This window comes from Delphinapterus leucas, chromosome 17 (assembly GCF_059928025.1).
Source record: "Delphinapterus leucas isolate spDelLeu-1000000601 "Yukka" chromosome 17, BTC_Dleu_Yukka2, whole genome shotgun sequence".
Lineage (NCBI taxonomy): Eukaryota > Metazoa > Chordata > Mammalia > Artiodactyla > Monodontidae > Delphinapterus > Delphinapterus leucas.
The window spans coordinates 1,242,727-1,264,779 of NC_143145.1; the positions used below are offsets into that span (position 1 = coordinate 1,242,727).

General features: G+C 49.7%; 2 protein-coding genes across 17 annotated transcripts in view; one reads left to right on the forward strand and one right to left on the reverse strand.

Moving 5' to 3' along the window:
• The window catches only part of TOP1MT (DNA topoisomerase I mitochondrial), a 40,349-nt gene extending 24,884 nt beyond the window's left edge, over window positions 1-15,465 (forward strand). For 7 of the 11 annotated variants that reach the window (XM_089898453.1, XM_089898443.1, XM_089898445.1 and 4 more), the window contains 6 exons: window positions 216-334; window positions 1,523-1,622; window positions 1,920-2,094; window positions 3,062-3,193; window positions 5,204-5,291; window positions 8,173-15,465. The gene's annotated coding sequence lies outside the window, so the exon portion shown is untranslated. Of the gene's footprint in view, window positions 1-215; window positions 335-1,522; window positions 1,623-1,919; window positions 2,095-3,061; window positions 3,194-5,203; window positions 6,803-8,172 lie in introns of those variants that run through there. The other 4 variants (XM_089898450.1, XM_089898449.1, XM_089898448.1 and 1 more) reach the window with 4 other exon arrangements.
• On the reverse strand, window positions 6,162-20,760 carry ZNF696 (zinc finger protein 696). 6 transcript variants are annotated; one of them, XM_089898485.1, is made up of 3 exons: window positions 15,344-16,423; window positions 14,976-15,076; window positions 6,162-9,280 (listed from the first exon to the last, which is right to left on the reverse strand). In XM_089898485.1, the coding sequence occupies exons 2-3, from the start codon at window positions 14,989-14,991 to the stop codon at window positions 8,175-8,177; spliced, it is 1,122 nt and encodes a 373-aa protein (XP_089754611.1). In that variant the 5' UTR covers window positions 14,992-15,076; window positions 15,344-16,423; the 3' UTR covers window positions 6,162-8,174. The 6 variants fall into 6 exon arrangements, with proteins under 6 accessions (XP_089754611.1, XP_089754612.1, XP_089754613.1 ...); XM_089898486.1 differs by adding an exon at window positions 9,532-9,706 and having other exon boundaries at window positions 14,976-16,422; XM_089898487.1 differs by lacking the exons at window positions 14,976-15,076; window positions 15,344-16,423 and adding an exon at window positions 20,601-20,760.
• Between the last annotated feature and the right edge of the window lie 1,293 nt (window positions 20,761-22,053).

Consider the following 22,053-nt stretch of genomic DNA (forward strand, 5'->3'; position numbering starts at 1 on the left):
TGCAGTGGACTCCCTGTTTACTGGACCCCACCCACCCCTGTCTCCCAGCTCCTAGTGTGTTAGGGGATCTTCTTTTTGTGGCCTCCTGAAAAAAAAGTTTCATGAACAGCAGTGAAAAAATTTCAGTTTGCATGTCTGAAAATACTGTCATCCGACTGTCACACTGGACTCACGACTCCATACGTGTAAACTTACAGGTTGCAAATTATTTTCAGTTGTAACTTTCAAAGCATTGTTCCGTTGTCTTCCGACTTGGGATGTGCTGTTGGGAAGTTCCCCGGGATCTGATTCCCAGTGCTCCGTGGGATCTGCTGTCTGGCCTGCCGCCTCTGAGGTCTGCGTCACTGATACTCGTGTGTTCTCCACGTCGAGACTCGGCATCATTTTCCTTTGTTGTTTGTGGAGGGTACTGGGAGGGGCTTTCGCTCTGGTGATTCATGTCTCTTAGTTCTGGGAGAAAGTTAAGATTATTTCTCTGATAATTTCATTCTCACCATTTTGTTTCCTTTTCTTCCCCCTAGAACGCCTGTTAGTCTTAATCTTTCTGTCTTATCATCCACCTCGTCTTTTTATTCTTTTAAAAAGACTTTCTCAACTTTATCTCTCAACCGTCTAATTTTTTTTTTTTTTTTTTTTTTGCGGTATGCGGGCCTCTCACTGTTGTGGCCTCTCCCCGTTGCGGAGCACAGGCTCCGGATGCGCAGGCTCAGTGGCCATGACTCATGGGCCCAGCCGCTCCGCGGCATGTGGGATCTTCCTGGACCGGGGCACGAACCCGTGTCCCCTGCATCGGCAGGCGGACTGTCAACAACTGCGCCACCAGGGAAGCCCCAACCGTCTAATTTTTTTAAAAAAATATTTATTTTTATTTGGTTGCATCCGATCTTAGTTGCAGCTCGAGGGCTCCTTAGTTGCAGCATGCATGTGGGATCTAGTTCCCTGACCAGGGACCGAACCCGGGCCCCCTGCATTGGGAGCACAGAGACTTAACCACTGCGCCACTAGGGAAGTCCCCTAATTTGTGTGTGTGTGTGTGTGTGTGTGTGTGTGTTTTAGATTTATTTATTTATTTATTTATTTAAGTTGTATTTTTGGCTGCGTCGGGTCTTGGTTGTGGCATGCGGGATCTTTCATTGTGGTGTGCGGGCTCTTCATTGTGGCGCATGGGTTTCTCTCTAGTTGTGGGGTGTGGGTTTTTTCTTCTCTGGTTGTGGTGCACAGGCTGCAGGGTGTGTGGGCTCTGTAGCTTGCGGCACATGGGCTCTAGTTGAGGCGCATGAGCTCAGTAGTTGTGGCGTGTAGGCTTAGTTGCCTCGCAGCATGTGGGATCTTAGTTCCCCGACCAGGGATCGAACCCACGTCCCCTGCATTAGAAGGCAGATTCTTTACCACTGGACCACCGGGGAAGTCCCCCCTAATATGTTTTTAATTTTGCTTATCACATGTTTTTAAGATTTGTTTCCTTATTTTGAATTGTTCCTTTTAAAATACTATTCTGGTCTCTCTCTTTTTTTTTCTGCAGTGCACAGCATGCGGAATCTTAGTTCCTCGACCAGGAATTGAACCTGTACCACCTGCAGTGGTACAGTGGAAGCGTGGAGTCCTAACCACTGGACCACCAAGTAAGTCCCCTATCCTGTTCTCTTTTAGTGGACACAGTTCCTTCTTGATCTCGTTGAAGTTACTACCTACCATCTCGCTCACCTTTTCTACGTTTCTTGCACTATCTCTGTTTCCTCTGAGTTTGTAAAAAGCTCCTTTTCTGGTTTGACCTCGCATGCGCATCGAGAACCTCCTCAGCTGCCTGGTGCTGGCCTTCCATCCATGGGGACGGGGTGGGGGCGTTCTGAACCCAGGGGAGCCTTGCTGCCTCTGGAGCAGCTGAATGCGGTTGCCACTGAGGTTGGTCTTTATGGCAGGACTTTGGTGTTTCTCCAAGATGGTTCCTGTTCTCTGGTGAGGACCCTGCAGACCCGCCGTCTCCAGTCATGGAGCCTTCCCAGAACTTCGCACAGCAAATTGGCGGGCGTCTCACCTCCGGAGGCCCCTTGGCCCCTTGGTGGACTCCTGCCTCTGCCTACTTTGTCTTCACAGGTACTGTGGTTCTTAGTTACAGGCTCCTCCTGCCGACCTCACCGTTTTAACTGGACATTTTGCATCTAGTTCGGGTTACCGTGATTAGGAACCTATTCGGGTGATTTCTACTGTCTTACTCTGATTAGTTGTTTTCAGATTTTTCTTTTCCTATTTATTTTTTAGTTGATATAGTAAGTTTTTGTTCATTTTAAATTATTGCATTTTTTTCTATTGGACTGGAAACATATACACCGTTTATATTTAGTAATTAAGCTTAAAGTATGCTATGCATATTTAAAGTCTAAAATTAAAGTGTGTTACAGCCCTTCCCAACAAAGGAGGATCTTAGAAAGTCCCTTGTGCACCCGTGCAGGGCCCAGTGGACGTCCTCACACACAGTGTGGGTTTACACTCACATCGATCTTCTTCTTTGCTCCAATTCCATCTTGTATCGAAGGCTGTCATTCTGAAATCATTTTTTCTTTTTTTTTTTTTTTTGCGGTACGCGGGTCTCTCACTGTTGTGGCCTCTCCCGTTGCGGAACACAGGCTCCGGACACACAGGCTCAGTGGCCATGGCTCGTGGGCCCAGCCGCTCCGCGGCATGTGGGATCTTCCCGGACTGGGGCACGAACCCGTGTCCCCTGCATCGGCAGGCGGACTCTCAACCACTGTGCCACCAGGGAAGCCCTGAAATAATTTTCTTTTTGTAGTACAAATTTTAGAAGTCCTTTCAGTGAAAATTGCTTAATGAAGAACTGCCTCAGATTTTACTTATTTATATTTTACTTTACTTTTATATATTACTATAACTTTTATATTATTTTATATATTATATTATATATATATTATATATAATATATATAATTATATATTATATATATTATATAATTATATATTATATATATTATATATATAATATATATTTTTATTTGTGCTGTTTCATATCATTATACTTCCTGCATCTGTGAATTTATGTTTTTCAGCAAATACAGAGAAGCCTTGCTGGAACACTGTGAGTGGGGTGTAAATTGCAGTCACAGTACTGTGATTGTGGCACAGGGGCCACCAGAAGTTGCGGAAGTCCATCCAAGCAGTCAGGCCCTCCATTCTCAGCTGTAGGTTGGCACGACTTGTTGGCAGTTGTCCACTCTGGCTTAAACATTGAAGATATTGATTCTGGGTCTTGAGAATGGCTGGAACTTCCAGGACATAGATAACAATTTCAACAATCTCTCCTTTAATTGTTTCATTGGCCTGATTACGGGGAGACTGGTTGAGGTTAAAACTGGGGATGCAGACACTCATCTTCACCAGATGGGGTTGGCTGTTGTTTCTCTGCCTGGATGGCCTGTGGGAGAGGATCTGCATACTCACGGGGGTCAGTGTAGGCTTTTGCTGTATCTCCTCTCCTTCACTCTCTCCTCCTGGGATTCTTGTCACATCTACGTCAGACCTTATTATCTTCTACAGATCTTTGAACATTTCCTTCATGTTTCCCATCTCCTTGTCCCTGTGGTATTCTGGGCCTCCTTGCATGTTTCTTCCACTACACTAATGCTTTCTTCAGCTGTGTCTAATCTGCTACTTAACCTACCCATTGAATTCTATTTCAGTGATTATAATTTTCATTTCTAAAAGTTCTACTTTAAAAGCCTGCCTTTTCATGAGTGGTAGTCTCTTACTGCTTTCTTGTCACTGTGTCTGTCTTCTTTTTTATTCTGTTTTTAAAATTGAAGTATTGTTGATTTACAATGCTGTGTTTATTTCTGGTGTATAGCAAAGTGATTTACATTATATATATATATATACACACACACACACGTATATTTTTTCATATTATCTTTCATTAGAGTTTGTTACAAGATATTGAATACAGTTCCCTCTGCTATACAGTAGGACCTTGTTGTTTATCTTATATATAGTGGTGTGTATGTTAATCCCAAACTCCTAATTTATCTCCCCAACTTCGGTAACCATAAGTTTGTTTTCTATGTCTGTGAGTCTATTTCTGTTTTGTAAATAAGTTCATTTGTATATATATATATTTTAGATTCCACATGTAAGTGATATCATATGGTATTTGGCTTTCTCTTCCTGACTTACTTCACTTAGTATGATAATCTCTGGGTTCACCCATGTTGCTGCAAATGACATTATCTCGTTCTCTTTTATGGCTGAGTAATATTCCATTGTGTATGTGTGCATATATACACATAGATATATATATTCGTTTGGCCAAAAAGTTTATTCGGATGTATGGAAGAACCTGAATGAACTTTTTGGCCAACGTAATACCACATCTTCTTTATGCATTCACCTGCTGATGGACATTTAGGCTGCTTCGATGTCTTAGCTATTGTAAATAGTGCTGTTATGAACATTGGGATGCATGTATCCTTTGGAATTAGTTTTCTCCAGATATATGCCCAGGAGTGGGATTTCTGGATCATATGGTAACTCTATGTTTAGTTTTTAAAGGAACTTCCATACTGTTTTCCGTAGTATGGAAGCCAATTTATAGGCCCACCAACAGTGTAGGAGGGTTCCCTTTTCTCCACACCCTCTTCAGTATTTATTATTTGTAGACTTTTTGATGATGGTCATTTTGACCAGTGTGAGGTATTACCTCATTGTAGTTTTGATTTGCATTTCTCTAATATAATTAGCGACGTTGAGCATCTTTTCATGTGCCTGTTGGCCATTTGTGTGTCTTCTTTGGAGAAATGTCTGTTGAGGTCTTCTGCCCATTTTTTGATTGTTTATTTTTTCTGTTAATTGAGTTGGATGAGCTGTTTGTATATTTTGGAAATTAAGCCCTTGTCAGTCACAACATTTGCAAATATTTTCTCCCATTCCATAGGTTGTCTTTTTGTTTTGTTTATGGTTTCCTTTGCTGTGCTTTCAAGCTTTTACGTTTGATTAGGTCCCATTTGTTTATTTTTGCTTTTATTTCTTTTGCTTTGGGAGACCTAAGAAAACGTTGCTATGATTTATGTCAGAATGTTTTGCCTGTGTTTTCTTCTAGGAGTTTTATGTTGTCATGTCTTATATGTCTTTAAGCCATTTTGAGTTTATTTTTGTGTATAGTGTGAGGGAGTGTTCTAACTTCATTGATTTACATGCAGCCATCCAACTTTCCCAACACCACTTGCTGAAGAGACTGTCTTTTCTACATTGCATATTTCTGCCTCCCTTGTCGAAGATTAACTGATGGTAGGTGTGTGGGTTTATTCCTGGACTCTCTATTCTGGTGATCCGTATGTCTGTTTTTGTGCCAATACCACGTTGTTTGATTACTGTAGCTTTGTAGTATTGTCTGAAGTCTGGGAGGGTTATGCCTCCTGTTTTGTTCTTTTTCCTCAGGACTGCTTTGGCAATTCTGGTCGTTCATGGTTCCGTATAAATTTTAGGATTATTTATTCTAGTTCTGTGAAAAAACGTCATGGGTAATTTGATAGGGATCACATTAAATCTGTAGATTGCTTTGGGTAGTATGGCCATTTTAATAACATTAATTTTTCCAATCCAAAAGCATGTCTTTTCATTTTAAATCATTTTCAGTTTCCTTTATCAATGTTTCATAGTTCTCAGCATATGAGTCTTTCACCTCCTTGGTCAGGTTTGTTCCTAAGTATTTTTATTTTTTTGATGCGATCTTAAAAGGGTTTTTTTTTTTTACTTTCCCTTTCCAATATGTCATTGTTAGTGTAAAGCAACAGGTTCCTGTATGTTAATATTGTATTCTGCTACCCTGCTGAATTTATGAGTTCTAGTAGTTTTTGTGTGGAGCCTTTAGGGCTTTCTATATACAGTATCATGTCATCTGCATATAATGACAATTTATCTCTTCCCTTGTAATCTGGATCTTTTATTTCTTTTTCTTGTCTGACTGCTGTGGCGAGGACTTCCAGTACTGTCTATGTTGAACAGAAATGGTGACAGCGGGCATCCTTGTCTTGTCCCGATTTTAGCGGGAAGGTGTCTGGTTTTTCTAACACTTCACGTGTAACTACTCTCTTGCCTGCATTATCTGTATCTGCAGTTGCTGTGGTTTTATATCTGTTCTTTGTTGACTTTGTAGACCCCCCCCCCCCCCCCGGTAAATGAGACTCACCTTCCTGTGTACTTGGTGATTTCTGTAAGCTCATTGCTTTGATCTCATGATCAGGGACACTACAGGGTCTAAGTAGGAAAAATTTTCCTCCAAAGAGCTACCTGGGAGGCACAAACCTGGGCCTTGGCTTAGCATGGGAGCTCCAGGCTTAGCTTTCCATGTTACCTGGGCTCAAGTCAGCAGCCCAATAGCTGTGGTGCCTGAATGCACTCTGTGGGCAACTCTGCCCCTACAGGCTGCGCAACCCTGTAGCCTAAGCTCACACCATAAAAGAAACAAGGTGCCAACAAGAGCCCTAGAACTGAGCTACTATTTTGGAAGTCCCAGCCAGCTACAGGACCCAAATAATTCAGTCAGTAGTTAAACTAGAGCAGACAGTTCCCACAAAGTGGCACCAAACCACAGCTTGACTAGGATGGATTTGGGTCCTGCAGCTGGACCCCCAGGACTTGTGGCCAGGTGACTGCTCAGATTTGTCTTAGTCATTACAGTAAACTTTCAATAACATGACCTCACTCAATTTGTTACAGCAGTTTTATGATATGTACAGAGTATCATCCCCAACAAAGACACCTGTCGCTTTCTATCTGGCAAATAGCATTTGTAGGTATCTATAACACTCCCGTACTGTGATATGAAATATCAGATCATGAGCAGTGAGCTCACCTAGACTACTGTTTTACATACACTTTTTGTCTGATCTCCCAGCTACGAACTGGAAGGTCCTATGGGTGAGCACACTTCTCATGCTCTTCACAGTCCACTAGCATGCCCTGACCTTTGCTTTGTACACATTTAATCCATCTGCTCAGGAATCCCCTCCCCTGGGTGTTCACCCCCGTTTTTCCCTTGCCCCAGTCTTGTTTACTGCCCTCCTGTGTCACTAGTTCCCTCTACATACTTCTGTTATTGGACTTTTACCTACAGTCCTTGAACGCAGCCATCACAGTGGCTTTGTGTTTCCTACAACAGTGGCGTAGAGCCTGGACAGCTAAGTGCTTAGGAAATGTCTGTTGGAAGTACAAACATCTTAAACTTGTTTTATCTTATACTACCTTCCTGAGCCTGAGAAGAGTTCTGTATACTCCGAAATGGCATGAAAACAAGTGAATCAGTACCTCCTCCTTCCGGCCAAGCCTATGGTCTCTCCTCTATGCCTATCTTTCATAAACTCCCCTGCATATTTCATGTACTTATTTTTTTGTGGAGTGCACATCCTGTATCCGGGGCTGTGCTAAAATAATTTTAGCTACAGGGGCTCATACTTTGATAAAAGACACAGACATAAGCATATAGCTTTGATACAGGGTAGAGAGTGATTCTTGACTTTTCTAAAGAGCTATGAAACTGAAAAAAAACACGAAAGAACCCCCAAAACCTACTGATACATGGGTAAACCTCAAAAAACATTAAGCAAAGGGAAAAAGACATAAAAGAGTATAAATTATATCACTATTTATATAACGTTCTAGAACAAGCAAAACTATAGTGACAGAAACGAGATCACTGGTTGCCTCTCAGGATGAGGGGCTGACTTGAAGGGGCATAAGGAGACTTTCTGGGGTGATGGAAATAGTCTACATCTTCAGAGTGTGGTGGTTGTAAAGGTCAAAGCACATTGTACTGTTGAAACTCATAAAACCAAACACTTAAGATTTATGTGTTCCACTGTATGTAAATTATACTTCAGGAAAAAAACCCAGTGCTGTGAAAATGAAATAAATTAACTTCCGAGGCACACGTTGCCATCACGTCTCCTTCCCCAAGGCTCCTCTTTCCTTTCTGGTGCTCCTGGCAAGGCGGCGGCAGACAAACTGCAGGCCTCCACGGGCTGGCTTGGAGACCAGCAAGACAGTTTTATCCTCTTCCTGTGGGGCGAAGTACACAAAGCTGGGGGAGTGGGCAAAAAGTGAAGGGTGTTGTACCCACACTCCAATCTTATTTACTCAATTTTTCCACTCCATGTTCACCCCCCAACAGGCTCACTCCGTGCCGTGAACTCGCTGGTGCTGGATAAGATGAAAGCTCAGGCGGAAGGCCCTGCCACACCTGGCACAGTGGAAAGGCTTCTCCCCAGTGTGGATCCTCTGGTGCCGGAAGAAGCCCGACAGGGCCCTGAAGGCGCGGCCGCACTCGCTGCACTCGTAGGGCTTCTCCCCGGTGTGGATGCGCCGGTGCTCACTGAGGAAGGAGCTGCGGCTGAAGGCGCGCCCACACTCCTGGCAGGCGTAGGGCTTCTCCCCAGTGTGGACCCGCTGGTGCTGAATGAGGTTGGAGCTCTGGCTGAAGGCTTTCCCACACTCTTTGCATTCGTAAGGATTCTCTCCGTGGTGAATTCTCTGGTGCCGGACGACGTTTGAGCTATGGATGAAGGTTTTCCCGCACTCGCTGCACTCATACAGCCGCTCGCCAGTGTGAATTCTCTGGTGCTTAATGGCATCTGACCTCTGACTGAAGGACCTGCCACACTCAGCACATTCGTAGGGCTTCTCTCCCGTGTGGATTCTCTGGTGTCTAATGAGGTTGAAGCTCTGGCTGAAGGCTTTCCCACACTCCTTACAAACGTAAGGCCTCTCCCCGTTGTGAATGCGCTGGTGCCTGACGACGTGGGAGCTGTGGATGAAGGCCTTCCCACAGTCGCTGCACTCGTAGGGTTTCTCCCCAGAGTGAATGCTCTGGTGTTTCACCACATCTGAATAGCATTTGAAGCTCCTGTCGCAGGTGCTGCATCGGTAAGGCCGTCCTTTCCAGTGGCCTCTCCTATCGGCTGTGGAGGCTGCATTCAGGGTGACCTCTGACCTGGACACACTGTCCTCATGGCCATTCTGCCCTCCAGTTTCCTCATAAACAACTGGTCCCCGAGGGGAACCTCTGGGCCTCTCTCCAGCTTCCTCATTCCCACAAGGGTCTGGAAACCGCAGTGTCCGGGGAGGCCCCCGTAACAGTCCTGGCACAGCTTGTCCACGGCGCCCCCCTTCTTCTAAGGTTGCCTGTCGTAGCATCAGCCCTGGGCTCTGAGCCCCTTGCTCAGCCACCAAAGCAGCGTAGCAGGAAGCTGGGCCGCCACTCGGTGCCTGTGCTAGGAAAGCTGGAAAAGGGGGAGAGATGCACAACTTAGAACTCTGCTGATGACACACAGATGGCACAGGAGAGCCACGTGATGATAGGGAACAGTAAGACGCCAGTGGGCAGCAGAAACCCATTATCCCGCCTGTCCTCCTCCTGCCCAGCTCTCCTCCCCGACTTCTAACACCTGTGGTCGCAGGAATGGACAAGGGACTGGGGGAGAGCTAATCAGCAGGCTTCCCTGTGACTCCAGAAAAGGCCCAAGCCTCTAACCTCAGTCTGCCTGGTCTCACGAGTCGGGGGAGACAGACCCCCAGGCTCTGGTGACACCCTGGTACAGCCTCATGGCCTGGAATGCAGAGAGAAGTGGTTGGCAGCAGAGCAGGCACGTGTGGCCATGTTTGAAAACACTTCCGGTGTCACAGTGGGCAAGGGGCACTCCTGGCACCTAGTGGGGAAAAGCCAGGGAGGCTGCTCAGCATCCTGGAATGCACAGGCCGCCCCCAACAGAGGCACCTCCAGCCCAAGTGCCCAGAAGTCTTCCCAGAAGGCAGAACCTGGGCTGCCAGACGTCCTAACCAAGAAGCTCAGTCCCCTGGCACAGATGCTGGTCACCACTCTGACACTGGGGCCCAGCCCTCAGCCTCACCTCCCTTCAGGCCGTACAGCTCATAGTATATGCTCAGGCCAGCAACCCAGACAGGGTGCTCTCTCTTTATTCCTTTTCTGAATGGGACGTTTTTAATAACCTGTTTTTTCCTCCACACACTGTGTATGGCGGCATTTGCTAAAATCTAGCCCCAAATTGTGAGACTGAAGAGTGCTGTCTGGGCCAGATCTGGTCAGGAGTAGGGTCAGACAAGGGAGGGAGACAGTGGCCTGGAAGTACTGGGCCTGAAGGGTGGCTCCATGGCTGCACCTCTGGGTCATCCCCGACTCACACCCTGAGGGATGAGGTGCAGGGACACAGGGTGGCGGAACCACCCGACACGGGGGTTCTGTGACTTCCTGGGAGAGCAGTTCCAGGTGTGTTTGGGGGAGCCACGGTCATGTTCTCCCCAAGCTCCCACTGCTGAACCAGAACGTTAGGGTAGAGTATGATGGGGAAAAGCTCGAAATGGCGTGTGTCTTTGCCAAGGGAAGATGGCCTGGTTGTTAGCACAGGTCATGTGACAATTCAACAACATCAACAACAGGCAACTGAATATGAGCCCTCCCCCAAATGTGGCCTGAAATCTTCAGAACAGAGGGGCCTGGAGCCCGAGAGGGAGGTGGCCAGTGGGCGGGAGGCCAGCCAGATTGTCATCCACCACACACTTCCTGGTCACCAACCCTGAGCCTAGGCCAGTTGACACTGCTGGGCCCTGGTGAGACAAAGCCAAGAATTAATACTCTTGTTCCTCACAGCTGGAGGCATAACCCTCCCAGACTTCAGACAATACTACAAAGCTACAGTAATCAGAACAGCATGGTACCTACCTAGGGAGACAAAAGACCTGTATGCAGAAAACTATAAGACACTGATGAAAGAAATTAAAGATGATCCGAACAGATGGAGAGATATACCATGTTCTTGAATTGGAAGAATCGATACTGTGAAAATGACTATACTACCCAAAGCAATCTACAGATTGAATGCAATCCCTATCAAATCACCAATGGCATTTTTTTACAGAACCAGAACAAAAAATCCTAAAATTTGTATGGAGACACAAAAGACCCCGAATAGCCAAAGCAGTCTTGAGGGAAAAAATCGGAGCTGGAGGAATCAGACTCTACTACAAATCTACAATAATCAAGAGACAATATGGTACTGGCACAGAAACAGAAATATAGATCAATGGAACAGGATAGAAAGCCCAGAGATAAACCCACGCACCTATGGTCAACTAATCTATGACAAAGGAGGCAAGGATATACAATGGAGAAAAAGTCTCTTCAATAAGTGGTGCTGGGAAAACTGGACAGCTACATGTAAAATAATGAAATTAGAACACTCCCTAACACCATACACGGAAATAAACTAAAAATGGATTAGAGACCTAAATGTAAGACCAGACACTATAAAACTCTTAGAGGAAGACATAGGAAGAACACTCTTTGACATAAATCACAGCAAGATCTTTTTTGATCCACCTCCTAGAGTAATGGAAATAAAAACAAAGATAAACAGATGGGACCTAATGAAACTTAAAAGATTTTGCAAAGCAAAGGAAACTACAAACAAGACGAAAAGACAACTCTTAAAATATTTGCAAATGAATCAACGGACAAAGGATTAATCTCCAAAATACATAAACAGCTCATGCAGCTCAATATTAAAAAAACAACCCAATCCAAAAATGGGCAGAAGACCTAAATAGACATTTCTCCAAAGAAGACATACAGATGGCCAAGAGGCACATGAAAAGCTGCTCAACATCACTAATTATTAGAGAAATGCAAATCAAAACTACAATGAGGTATCCCCTCACACCAGTCAGAATGGCCATCATCAAAAAATCTAGAAACAATAAATGCTGGAGAGGGTGTGGAGAAAAGGGAACCCTCTTGCACTGTTGGTGGGAATATAAATTGATACAGCCACTATGGAGAACAGTATGGAGGTTCCTTAAAAACTAAAAATAGAACTACCATATGACCCAGCAGTCCCACTACTGGGCACATACCCAGAGAAAACCATAATTCAAAAAGACACATGCACCCCAATGTTCACTGCAGCACTATTTACAATAGCCAGGTCATGGAAGCAACCTAAGTGCCCATCGACAGACAAATGGATAAAGAAGATGCGGCACATATATACAATGGAATATTACTCAGCCATAAAAAGGAGCGAAACTGGGTCATTTGTAGAGATGTGGATGGATCTAGAGACTGTCATACAGAGTGAAGTAAGTCAGAAAGAGAAAAACAAATATCGTATATTAACGCATGTATGTGGAACCTAGAAAAATGGTACAGATGAACCGGTTTGCAGGGCAGAAATAGAGACACAGATGTAGAGAACAAACGTATGGACCCAAGGGGGGAAAGCGGTGGTGGGGGTGCGTGGAGGGTTGTGGGATGAATTGGGAGATTGGAATTGACATGTATACACTGATGTGTATAAAATGGATAACTAATAAGAACCTGCTGTATCAAAAAATACATAAAATTCAAAAAAGCCCCACAAAAACCCCGCATGGTATTTGCACAAAAACAGACATATGGATCAATGGAACAGAACAGAGAGCCCAGAAATAAACACACACACCTATGGTCAATTAATCTTAGACAAAGGAGGCAAGAATACAATGGTGAAAAGACAGTCCCTTCAGCAAGTGGTGCTGAGAAAGCTGGAGAGCCACATGGAAGTCAATGAAGTTAGAACGCTCCCTCACACTACACACAAAAATAAACTCAAAATGGCTTAAAGACTTAAACATAAGACAGGACACCATAAAACTCCTAGAAGAGAACAGAGGCAAAACCTCTGACATAAATTGTAGCAATGTTTTCTTAGGTCAGTCTCCCAAAGCAAAAGAAATAAAAGCAAAAATAAACAAATGGGACCTAATCAAACTTAAAAGCTTTTGCACAGCAAAGGAAACCATAAACAAAACAAAAAGACAACCTATGGAATGGGAGAAAATATTCGCAAACATTGCGACTGACAAGGGCTTAATTTTCAAAATATACAAACAGCTTATCCAACTCAATAACAAAAAAACAACTCAATCAAAAAAATGGGCAGAAGACCTAAACAGACATTTTTCCAAAGACATACAGATGGCCAACAGGCACATGAAAAGATGCTCAACATTGCTAATTATTAGAGAAATGCAAATCAAAACTACAATGAGGTACCACCTCACACTGGTCAAAATGACCATCACCAAAAAGTCTGCAAATAATAAATGCTGGAGAGGGTGTGGAGAAAAGGGAACCCTCTTACACTGTTTGTGGGGATGTAAATTGGTGCGGCCACTATGGAGAACAGTATGGAGGTTCCTTAAAAAACTAAAAATAGAACTACCATATGACCCAGCAATCCCACTCCTGGGCATATATCCAGAAAAAACTCTAATTCGAAAGGATCCATGCACCCCAGTGTTCACAGCAGCACTATTCACAATAGCCAAGACATGGAGGCGACCTGAGTGTCCATCAATAGGTGAATAGATATGGTACAGATATATATAATGGGATACTACTCAGCCATAAAAAGAATGAAATAATGCCATTTGCAGCAACATGCAGCAACAGATTATCATATTAAGTGAAGTCAGTCAGACAAAGACAAATATCATATAATATCACTTATATGTGGAATCTAAAAAAATGATACAGGGGCTTCCCTGCTGGCACAGTGGTTAAGAATCCGCCTGCCAACGCAGGGGACACGGGTTCAAGCCCCTGGTCTGGGAAGATCACACATGCCGTGGAGCAGCTAAGCCCGTGCACCACAACTACTGAGCCTGCACTCTAGAGCCCACGAGCCACAACTACTGAGCCCAAGTGCCACAACTATTGAAGCCTGTGTGCCTGGAGCCCGTGCTCCAAAACAAAGAGAAGCCACTGCAATGAGAAGCCCGCGCGCTGCAAGGAAGAGTAACCCCTCTTCCCTGGTGATGCAGTGGTTGAGAGTCCGCCTGCCGATGCAGGGGACACGGGTTCGTGCCCCGGTCTGGGAAGATCCCACATGCCGTGGAGCGGCTGGGCCCGTGAGCCATGGCCACTGAGCCTGCGCGTCTGGAGCCTGTGCTCCGCAACAGGAGAGGCCACAACAGCAAGAGGCCCGCGTACCGCAAAAAAAAAAAAAAAAAAAAAAAAAAAAGAGTAGCCCCTGCTTGCCGCAACCAGAGCAAAGCCTGCGCGCAGCAGCGAAGACCCAATGCAGCCAAAATCATTTTTAAAATAAAATAAATAAAAATATGGGGCTTTCCTGGTGGCGCAGTGGTCGAGAGTCCGCCTGCCGATGCAGGGGACATGGGTTCGTACCCCAGTCTGGGAAGATCCCACATGCCGCGGAGCGGCTGGGCCTGTGAGCCATGGCCGCTGAGCCTGCGCGTCCGGAGCCTGTGCTCCGCAACGGGAGAAGCCACAACAGTGAGAGGTCCGCGTACCGCAAAAATAAATAAATAAAATTAAATTTAAAAAAAATGATACAAATGAACTTATTTACAAAACAGAAACAGACACACAGAAAACAAACTTATGTTTACCAAAGGGGAAAGGGAGCAGAGGGAGGCATAAATCAGGAGTTTGGGATCAGCAGCTACACACTGCTATATATAAAATAGGTAAACAACAAGATCCTACTGTATAGCACATGGAACTATATTCATTATCTTGTAATAACCTATAATGGAAAAGAACACGAAAAAGAACATGTACATATAACTGAATCACTTTGCTGTACACTTGAAAGTAACACAACATGGTAACTCAACTATAATTTAAAAAATAAAATTCTTGTTCTCAGAGGTCTCCAGGTGGGGGGACCAGAGAAAGAGAGCAGGGTATATAGAGTGTGTCCAGGAGAACAAAGGAGGGAGGGGCTGAGGGAGCACAGCAGGCATGGAGGTGGGGAGCTGTGATGGTTAGAAGCTGCCCAAGCCTAGTAACACCTCCAGAGTAGCAGCCAGGCAGATGGACTTGGGAGCCCCGATTCCTAAGCTGTCCCCACGTCCCTGACCCCAGGATGGCCCTCTGGGCCTGCCTGCCTCCCTCACCCGTGCACGTGTCCATCAGGGTAGCCCTCTCTGTGGCGTTCTGTGGACTCAGGCTGGGACTTTGCTTGCTGCTTCCTGCAGAAACACCAGTAGTAGGACACCTGCCTCGGAGAAAGAGAAAGAAAGGGGAGAAAATGACAGGGAGGGTGGGGGTGAAGTCAGAGTACCTTCAGAGAAGGGAGGGTCAGAGCCTGCCCAGAGGGCCCTGAAGGAGCCACCTCACTATAAATCAAGGTCTGAATAAGCAAACATCCCAGAAACTAGTGTTTCACGGGACACCCTCTGGGAACTGTCTAGGCCATGCTGGCTCCCCCACCCCTGCGCCCCAGCAGATTACGAGCAGAGACAGATGTGGCAGCACCTGTTACCTGCCCACTGTGGTCTCAGCTCCACCAGGAACCAACGAGCACCTTTAGTCAGTCCTCGGATGTGTGAAAAAATTTCTATGCATTTATATTTTTTCTTGATAATGACAAAAGATCTGAATATAAATATATGAAACCAAAAAAGTAACGATCTGAATGGTGCAATTTTGGATTGAGGAATGCTTTTGCTAACCTTTACCAAAGGTAAAGTGTGACAGATTTAACTACACAAGGATATTTACTGTCAAAAAGAAAAAAAAAAAGGGAGGGATATTTGCAACACAAAGAAAAAAAAAAGGGAGGGATATTTGCAACACAAAGATTCATATCCTCAATATCTAAAAACCCACTATATATACATGAAAAAGCACGAAAAAACTAGTTAAAGTTATGGACAGGTAACCAGCAGAAGAAAATAAACAAGTAGCTGGGACCTCCCTGGTGGTCCAGTGGTTAAGAAACCGCCTTCCAGTGCAGGGGACACGGGTTCCATCCCTGATCGGGGAGCTAAGATCCCACATGCCACGGAGCAGCTAAGCCCGAGCGCCACAAGTACGGAGCCATGCACTCCGGAGCCCACGCGCCCGCAATTAGAAAAGCCCAGGTGCCACAACGAGGGAACCGCGTGCCTCAGCGGAAGTTCCCCCAAGCCACAACTGAGACCCGACGCAGCCTAAAATAAGTAAATATTAAAAAAACCAATAAGGCTTAAAAACAGTGGCACCTTATGAGCATACAATTAGGGGAAACAGGCACCTTCATACACCGCTGGAAGAAGAAAAAGTGCACTGGACGGCGGGTAATTCGATGATTTACAAAGGCTTTAAAATTAAACTGTGATTTCACTTCAGGGAACTGTCTGAGGCTGCCCCGGGGCCTTCACACTGGTCGTCACAATGGGCGGGGAAGGCTGTCCCCGGGGCCGTCACACGGCGGGAGTACGGCCGCCCCTCGCTTCCGCTCTCCTCCCGGATGTGAGCCCTTTCGCAGGGAGAGCCCAGGACAGATAAGGGCCCCGTGCCCCGTAGGAACGGCCCGTCCTTGCGCCCATATTTCTGCTTCCCTCGCGGGCGCGGCCCACCATCTACCAACCCCTGCCCAAGCCCCGGTCCGCCACCACTTACCCGGAGCCCCCGCCGCCCGCCGGAAGCGCCGCCTCCCTCTCCCGGGCGGCTCGGGCACTTCCGGTGACGTTCTAGGGCGCCGGAGGACCCGCACTCAGTTGCCCTGGAGGCCGCGGGGTGGGGGGTGGGTGGGCCTGCCTTCGCGAGTTATGCGCGGATTTCCTAGCTTCGCGTGCAAGACCCTCGGTTGCTGTCCGGCCACCTTCACACCGACTGCTCCCGCCCCTGCAGGGCTTCACTCCCCGCACCTCTGGGACGCCTCCCGGATCCCCGCCCCGGGCCGCGTGGCCTCCACCAGGTCCAGGCCTGAGGTCCGGGGAGTAAGCCGGGTTAAGTGACCTTGCTGACTGCGGAATGAGCGAATGCACGGACGCATGAAGTCAGCGCTCGTGGAGAAAGGGGGGAGGGGAGGGCGCCCCGAGCCTGCCCGGCCTGGGCGCCAGAGCCTCACAGCGGCTGGTCCTCCGCAGGTGGATCCCCCTCCTAAGCCAGGGGCAGCGCAGAAATCCCCTTCCTCCCGCGCGTCGGGCCGCCGCGCCACATTCTCCGGGTTTCCCTCACCGCTGGTTTTCAGTGACCACACACTTAAGGGCTTGAAGCATCATGCGTTTATGATCTCACGGCTTCCTTGTGTTGCACGAGTCCGGGCACAGCCTGGCCAGTCCTGGGCTGGGGTCTCTCCTAGGCTGCAGGCAAGGTGTTGGCCACGACTAGGGTCTCCCCTGGGGTCTCACGTGGCTGTGGGCAGGATTCAGTTCCCAAGGTCGGGAGTTCTCTGGGCTCCACACGTGACGTGGGGCTGCAGGCTTCCCACAGGAACGGTGGCCTTGGGGTCCTCTGCAGAGTGGGTACTCTTGCGTTTAATCCCGGCTGAGAAACCTTCACAGCGTCTGCCTTAAACACGTGTCGTGGGGCTTAGGCGACGAATGTCCTGTCCCCAGCCCATCACTGAGTTGTCTCTCCGTGCTCTGGGCACTTTCCTGTAGATGACTCCTGTGGTCTCTCCTCAGCCACCTCATTCTAACCTGCTTCCAGAAACCCCACAGCCCAGAGAGCCCTTGAAATGACTCCCTGCTCCCTGACAATGTCCCTTCGCAAGATTCTCCTTCTACGGAAGTCTGCTGCTCTGGCACCCACCCCGGGTTCTTAGCCCAGACAGAAGCACGGGTGGAGACTGGCACCCTCACAGCTGGGCTGGGCCTTTGATGGTGGCCCAGTGCCCGGATGGCAGCAGGCCTTACCTCCATCAGCTTCCACCCACCTGTCCAGTGTCACCTCTTCCTCCAGCTCCCCCCAACTGTGAAACCATTCACCGCTCCCTGAACAGGCCAGGCTCGTTCTCGCCTCCCTCTGAGCTTTGCCCATTCCCTTCCCTTTCCGCATCACTGGACACAGGTCGCACCTCTCCAGCTGGACTCCTGCAACCACGTGTCCTCTGGGCGTCACGTGGAGGGACATGGTGTCCACGGGCTCTTCACTGGCTAGTGACCATTTTGATCACACGGTCAGTGTCCTCTGGTTTTTTGACCATGTGGGCACCATTTTCCCCTTGCAAGTAATAAATCATCTCGGGAGAAAAGAAAGGCTGAGGAACTGCTCCACACTATAGATTCCTCAGGAGACACAGTGACCACAGGCAGGCTAGGATCCCAGAATGGATGCTGGGTTGGAGGGAAAATGCCACGAGCACAACGAGAAGGCTTGCTTTGTTGAGCATTGTATCAATGTCCAATTACCTGGATTTGGTACCTGCACTGTGGTTTTGTAAGAGAATGTCGTTGAATATAGGAAATACACACTAAAGGGTTATGGAACCAAGAGACATAATGGATGCAATCCATTCTAAAAAGATTCAGGGAAGAAATCTGTATAGATATAAAAAAACTAAAAGGTACATTTCTGCCATGTGGTGTGAACTAGTGTGATTTCTTTCTACTTTTCCCCATTTCCCAAATTTTCTATGACATATTCTGTTTATATAATAGGGAAAATGGGCTTTGTCAAAAGTTTTCTCAAAAAGTGAAATCTTGACGAACAGCAGTCATTGATGATCTTGTAAAACGTGGAGAAAGCCTGCTTTGTTTTTAAGCCCCAAAGCAGATCACAAATTGCACACTGAGTTTGTTTTCCGATGGTGCAGATGAGGCCGACAACCACACCCCAGGACGCAGGTGGCGAAAGGTTTTTTTCTCCAGATGTTCCCACGTGTCCCAGTTTCCTATCACGCACGTGTCGCTTCTACAACCAGGTGCCTGGAGGGAGCTTTCTTGTTCAGAGGCTACAACGACGGCTTCCTCATGGGACACGCACTGGCTTTTCTTTTCCGACAGGTTCAGGGGTGCATCTGGGGGCCTGTGGCTTGCTTCTGCTCAGGACCCCTTCCTTCTGGGAATGCTCCTCTCCCTCTCTCCCCCTAGATCACTCTGGAACCCCCCCACCCGCTTCTCCAGGAGCTGGGGCGAGAGAGGGCTCTGTACTCTGCAGCCCGGGCTGAGATGGTGTCAGACCTGGGGAAGGCCGGTCAGCGGGTGGAGCCCGAGGCCACATGGGGCCTGCAGAGATGAGAGGCAGGGAGGGGCCAGAGACCTCTCTGACAGCCTAGAAAATCCAGATTCCTGGGGGTCCTGAAGCAGCTCCTTAATCCTGCGCGCTGCCCGAGCCAGTGCCGAGGGGCTTCTGTCGCTTGCTTTGCTCATGTGGGACCACTCAGCTTCCAGGACCAGGCCCTGGCCAGTGCCCAGAGGGCCGGACAGGCTTCAGTGGTGCCAGGGCTGGGCCAGCACGAGGTGCGGAGGGCTGAACTCAGGCTGGCCTGAGGCCCCAAGCGCGCATGTGGTCTGTCCCTCCACTAACAGCCCCAGGGGGACGGTGCAGATACCACTCAGTCTGCCTGCTCCCAGCCACACTCTCCTTGAACAGCCCTGCACTGTGTTCATCACCTCTTCTGATATTAACCCCCAGAGAGGCTGTGTTTCCAGAGGAAGGAGCTGGGACATGGAGAAGGCAATCACCACGCCTCATTCAGTCAAGCCTGACTGCGCTGTGCTGACAGATGGGCACTGAATCGCCCCGCTGGAAGCCAGAGGTCCCTGTTCACCACTGGTCAGCGGCTCTGCTCTGCCCGTCTTCCTCCATCCAGGGCCAACAAAACAGATGCCACTGGAATGCTGCTGCTGGTCGCTGCGGGTGCAGGACAGAAAGGCGGACGAAGCCCGCTGGGTCTTCCCAGTTCCCTTTTACTGCCCTGAGCAGCTGGGGCCTACAGTCCTGTCATGACGTAGGGGGAGGGATGAAGGGCCGAGCACAGTGGACAGGCCTTCCAGCGGGCGGCTGGGTGGCAGCAGCAGGGCCAGGAGGGGAGGAACCAGGTAGTCTGAACCCCCACCAACAGCCTAAACAGTTTTCTCTTTGGGACCAAAACCAGCTTCAGAATGCAAGAGCTGAAGCCGGAGTAGCCCTGAGCTTCCTCAGTACCTGCAACCTGCAACCCGCAACCTTCCCAACTCTGGACTCCCCGCCAACCCCGGGGCCCCTCTGGAGCCTCTCCCGCAATCCCGCCCAAACGGGGCTCCCCGCACCAGTCTCCTGCCAGCCCACCCTATGTGTTGAGGCTTTTCGCTGCAGAGGCATCAGTAAACGCTGAGTACATGCCCACCACGCACTGCATTTATTTGTAACAAATTATAAAAATCATAAAGCACACATAAAAATTAAAACATCTTAAAAAGATGATCTAGGGACTTCCCAGGTAGTCCAGTCGTTAAGACTGCGCACTCCCAGTGCAGGGGGCCTAGGTTCGATCTTTGGTCAGGGAACTAGATCCTGCATGCCGCAACTAAGAGCCGGAAAGCCGCAACTAAAGATCTCCCGTGCAGAAACAAAAAGATCCCCCACGAGGCAACTAAGATCCCGTGTGCTGCAACTAAGACATGGCGCAGCCAAATAAGTAAATAAAGAAATAAATATTAAAAAAAATGGTCCAAAAACTAGAAATAAGCTTGCCGACGCATCACAAGGGAAAACCTCCAGTATCCTGAGGGCTACCCTTAGCAAAAGCAACACTCCGAAAACGCCAGCCCGACTTCCGCTCCTGAACCTTCGCTCCCACAAGCCACGAGGCACTCCAGGGGACTCACCTGAGCGCAGGCATCAGGAGAGCCACTGCGGCCACTTCCCACGAACGTTATCCACGTCCGGGCCTGTGCTCTAGCCTCTTCTCACAGCACCATAACCAGAGAAAACACCCACTAGTCTCAACTAAGCTCGTAGCCCAAAACTCTTGAATGGTCTTCTGCTCCTGCTCTCCCAGGATCAGGCGCCCCCTTGCGGCGCCCCGCCCTTGCGGCGCCCCGCCCTTGCGGCGCCCCGCCCTTGCGGCGCCCCGCCCTTGCGGCGCCCCGCCCTTGCGGCGCCCCGCCCTTGCGGCGCCCCGCCCTTGCGGCGCCCCGCCCTTGCGGCGCCCCGCCCTTGCGGCGCCCCGCCCTTGCGGCGCCCCGCCCTTGCGGCGCCCCGCCCTTGCGGCGCCCCGCCCTTGCGGCGCCCCGCCCTTGCGGCGCCCCGCCCTTGCGGCGCCCCGCCCTTGCGGCGCCCCGCCCTTGCGGCGCCCCGCCCTTGCGGCGCCCCGCCCTTGCGGCGCCCCGCCCTTGCGGCGCCCCGCCCTTGCGGCGCCCCGCCCTTGCGGCGCCCCGCCCTTGCGGCGCCCCGCCCTTGCGGCGCCCCGCCCTTGCGGCGCCCCGCCCTTGCGGCGCCCCGCCCTTGCGGCGCCCCGCCCTTGCGGCGCCCCGCCCTTGCGGCGCCCCGCCCTTGCGGCGCCCCGCCCCTCGCGGCGCCCCGCCCCTCGCGGCGCCCCGCCCCTCGCGGCGCCCCGCCCCTCGCGGCGCCCCGCCCCTCGCGGCGCCCCGCCCCTCGCGGCGCCCCGCCCCTCGCGGCGCCCCGCCCCTCGCGGCGCCCCGCCCCTCGCGGCGCCCCGCCCCTCGCGGCGCCCCGCCCCTCGCGGCGCCCCGCCCCTCGCGGCGCCCCGCCCCTCGCGGCGCCCCGCCCCTCGCGGCGCCCCGCCCCTCGCGGCGCCCCGCCCCTCGCGGCGCCCCGCCCCTCGCGGCGCCCCGCCCCTCGCGGCGCCCCGCCCCTCGCGGCGCCCCGCCCCTCGCGGCGCCCCGCCCCTCGCGGCGCCCCGCCCCTCGCGGCGCCCCGCCCCTCGCGGCGCCCCCTGGCCTCAGAGCGGAAAGTGCTCGCTGCCAAGTGCCGGTTAACCCAGTGCATTTCTATGAAAGGGACAAGACTGTTTCGGGTCGGGGATAAGTATCCGTAGTACAAGCCCACAAATATTTCGTTCAGGACCAGGTCGTACACGTGTTTTGGGCACATTAATCCTATTTTTAAAATAACCCTTAACATGCAAGTCCGTTGGTCGCCTGACGGCTGTACACCATCTTCCCTAGTGCCTGAGCTCTCCTGTAGGCCTCGGCCAGGGCTACCATTAGGGGGACCACGGGGCGCTCAGGCCCTACATTTCCCTTCGTGTCTGTCAACAGCAAAGCCGCTAGGTCTCCCAGGAAGAGAAAGGGCGTGGCCGCCTTGCGTCGACCTTCT

Excerpts from the sequence above, each read along its gene's own strand:
- ZNF696 (XM_089898484.1), bottom strand. The coding sequence starts at position 9,395 with ATGGGTTTCTGCTGCCCACTGGCGTCTTACTGTTCCCTATCATCACGT.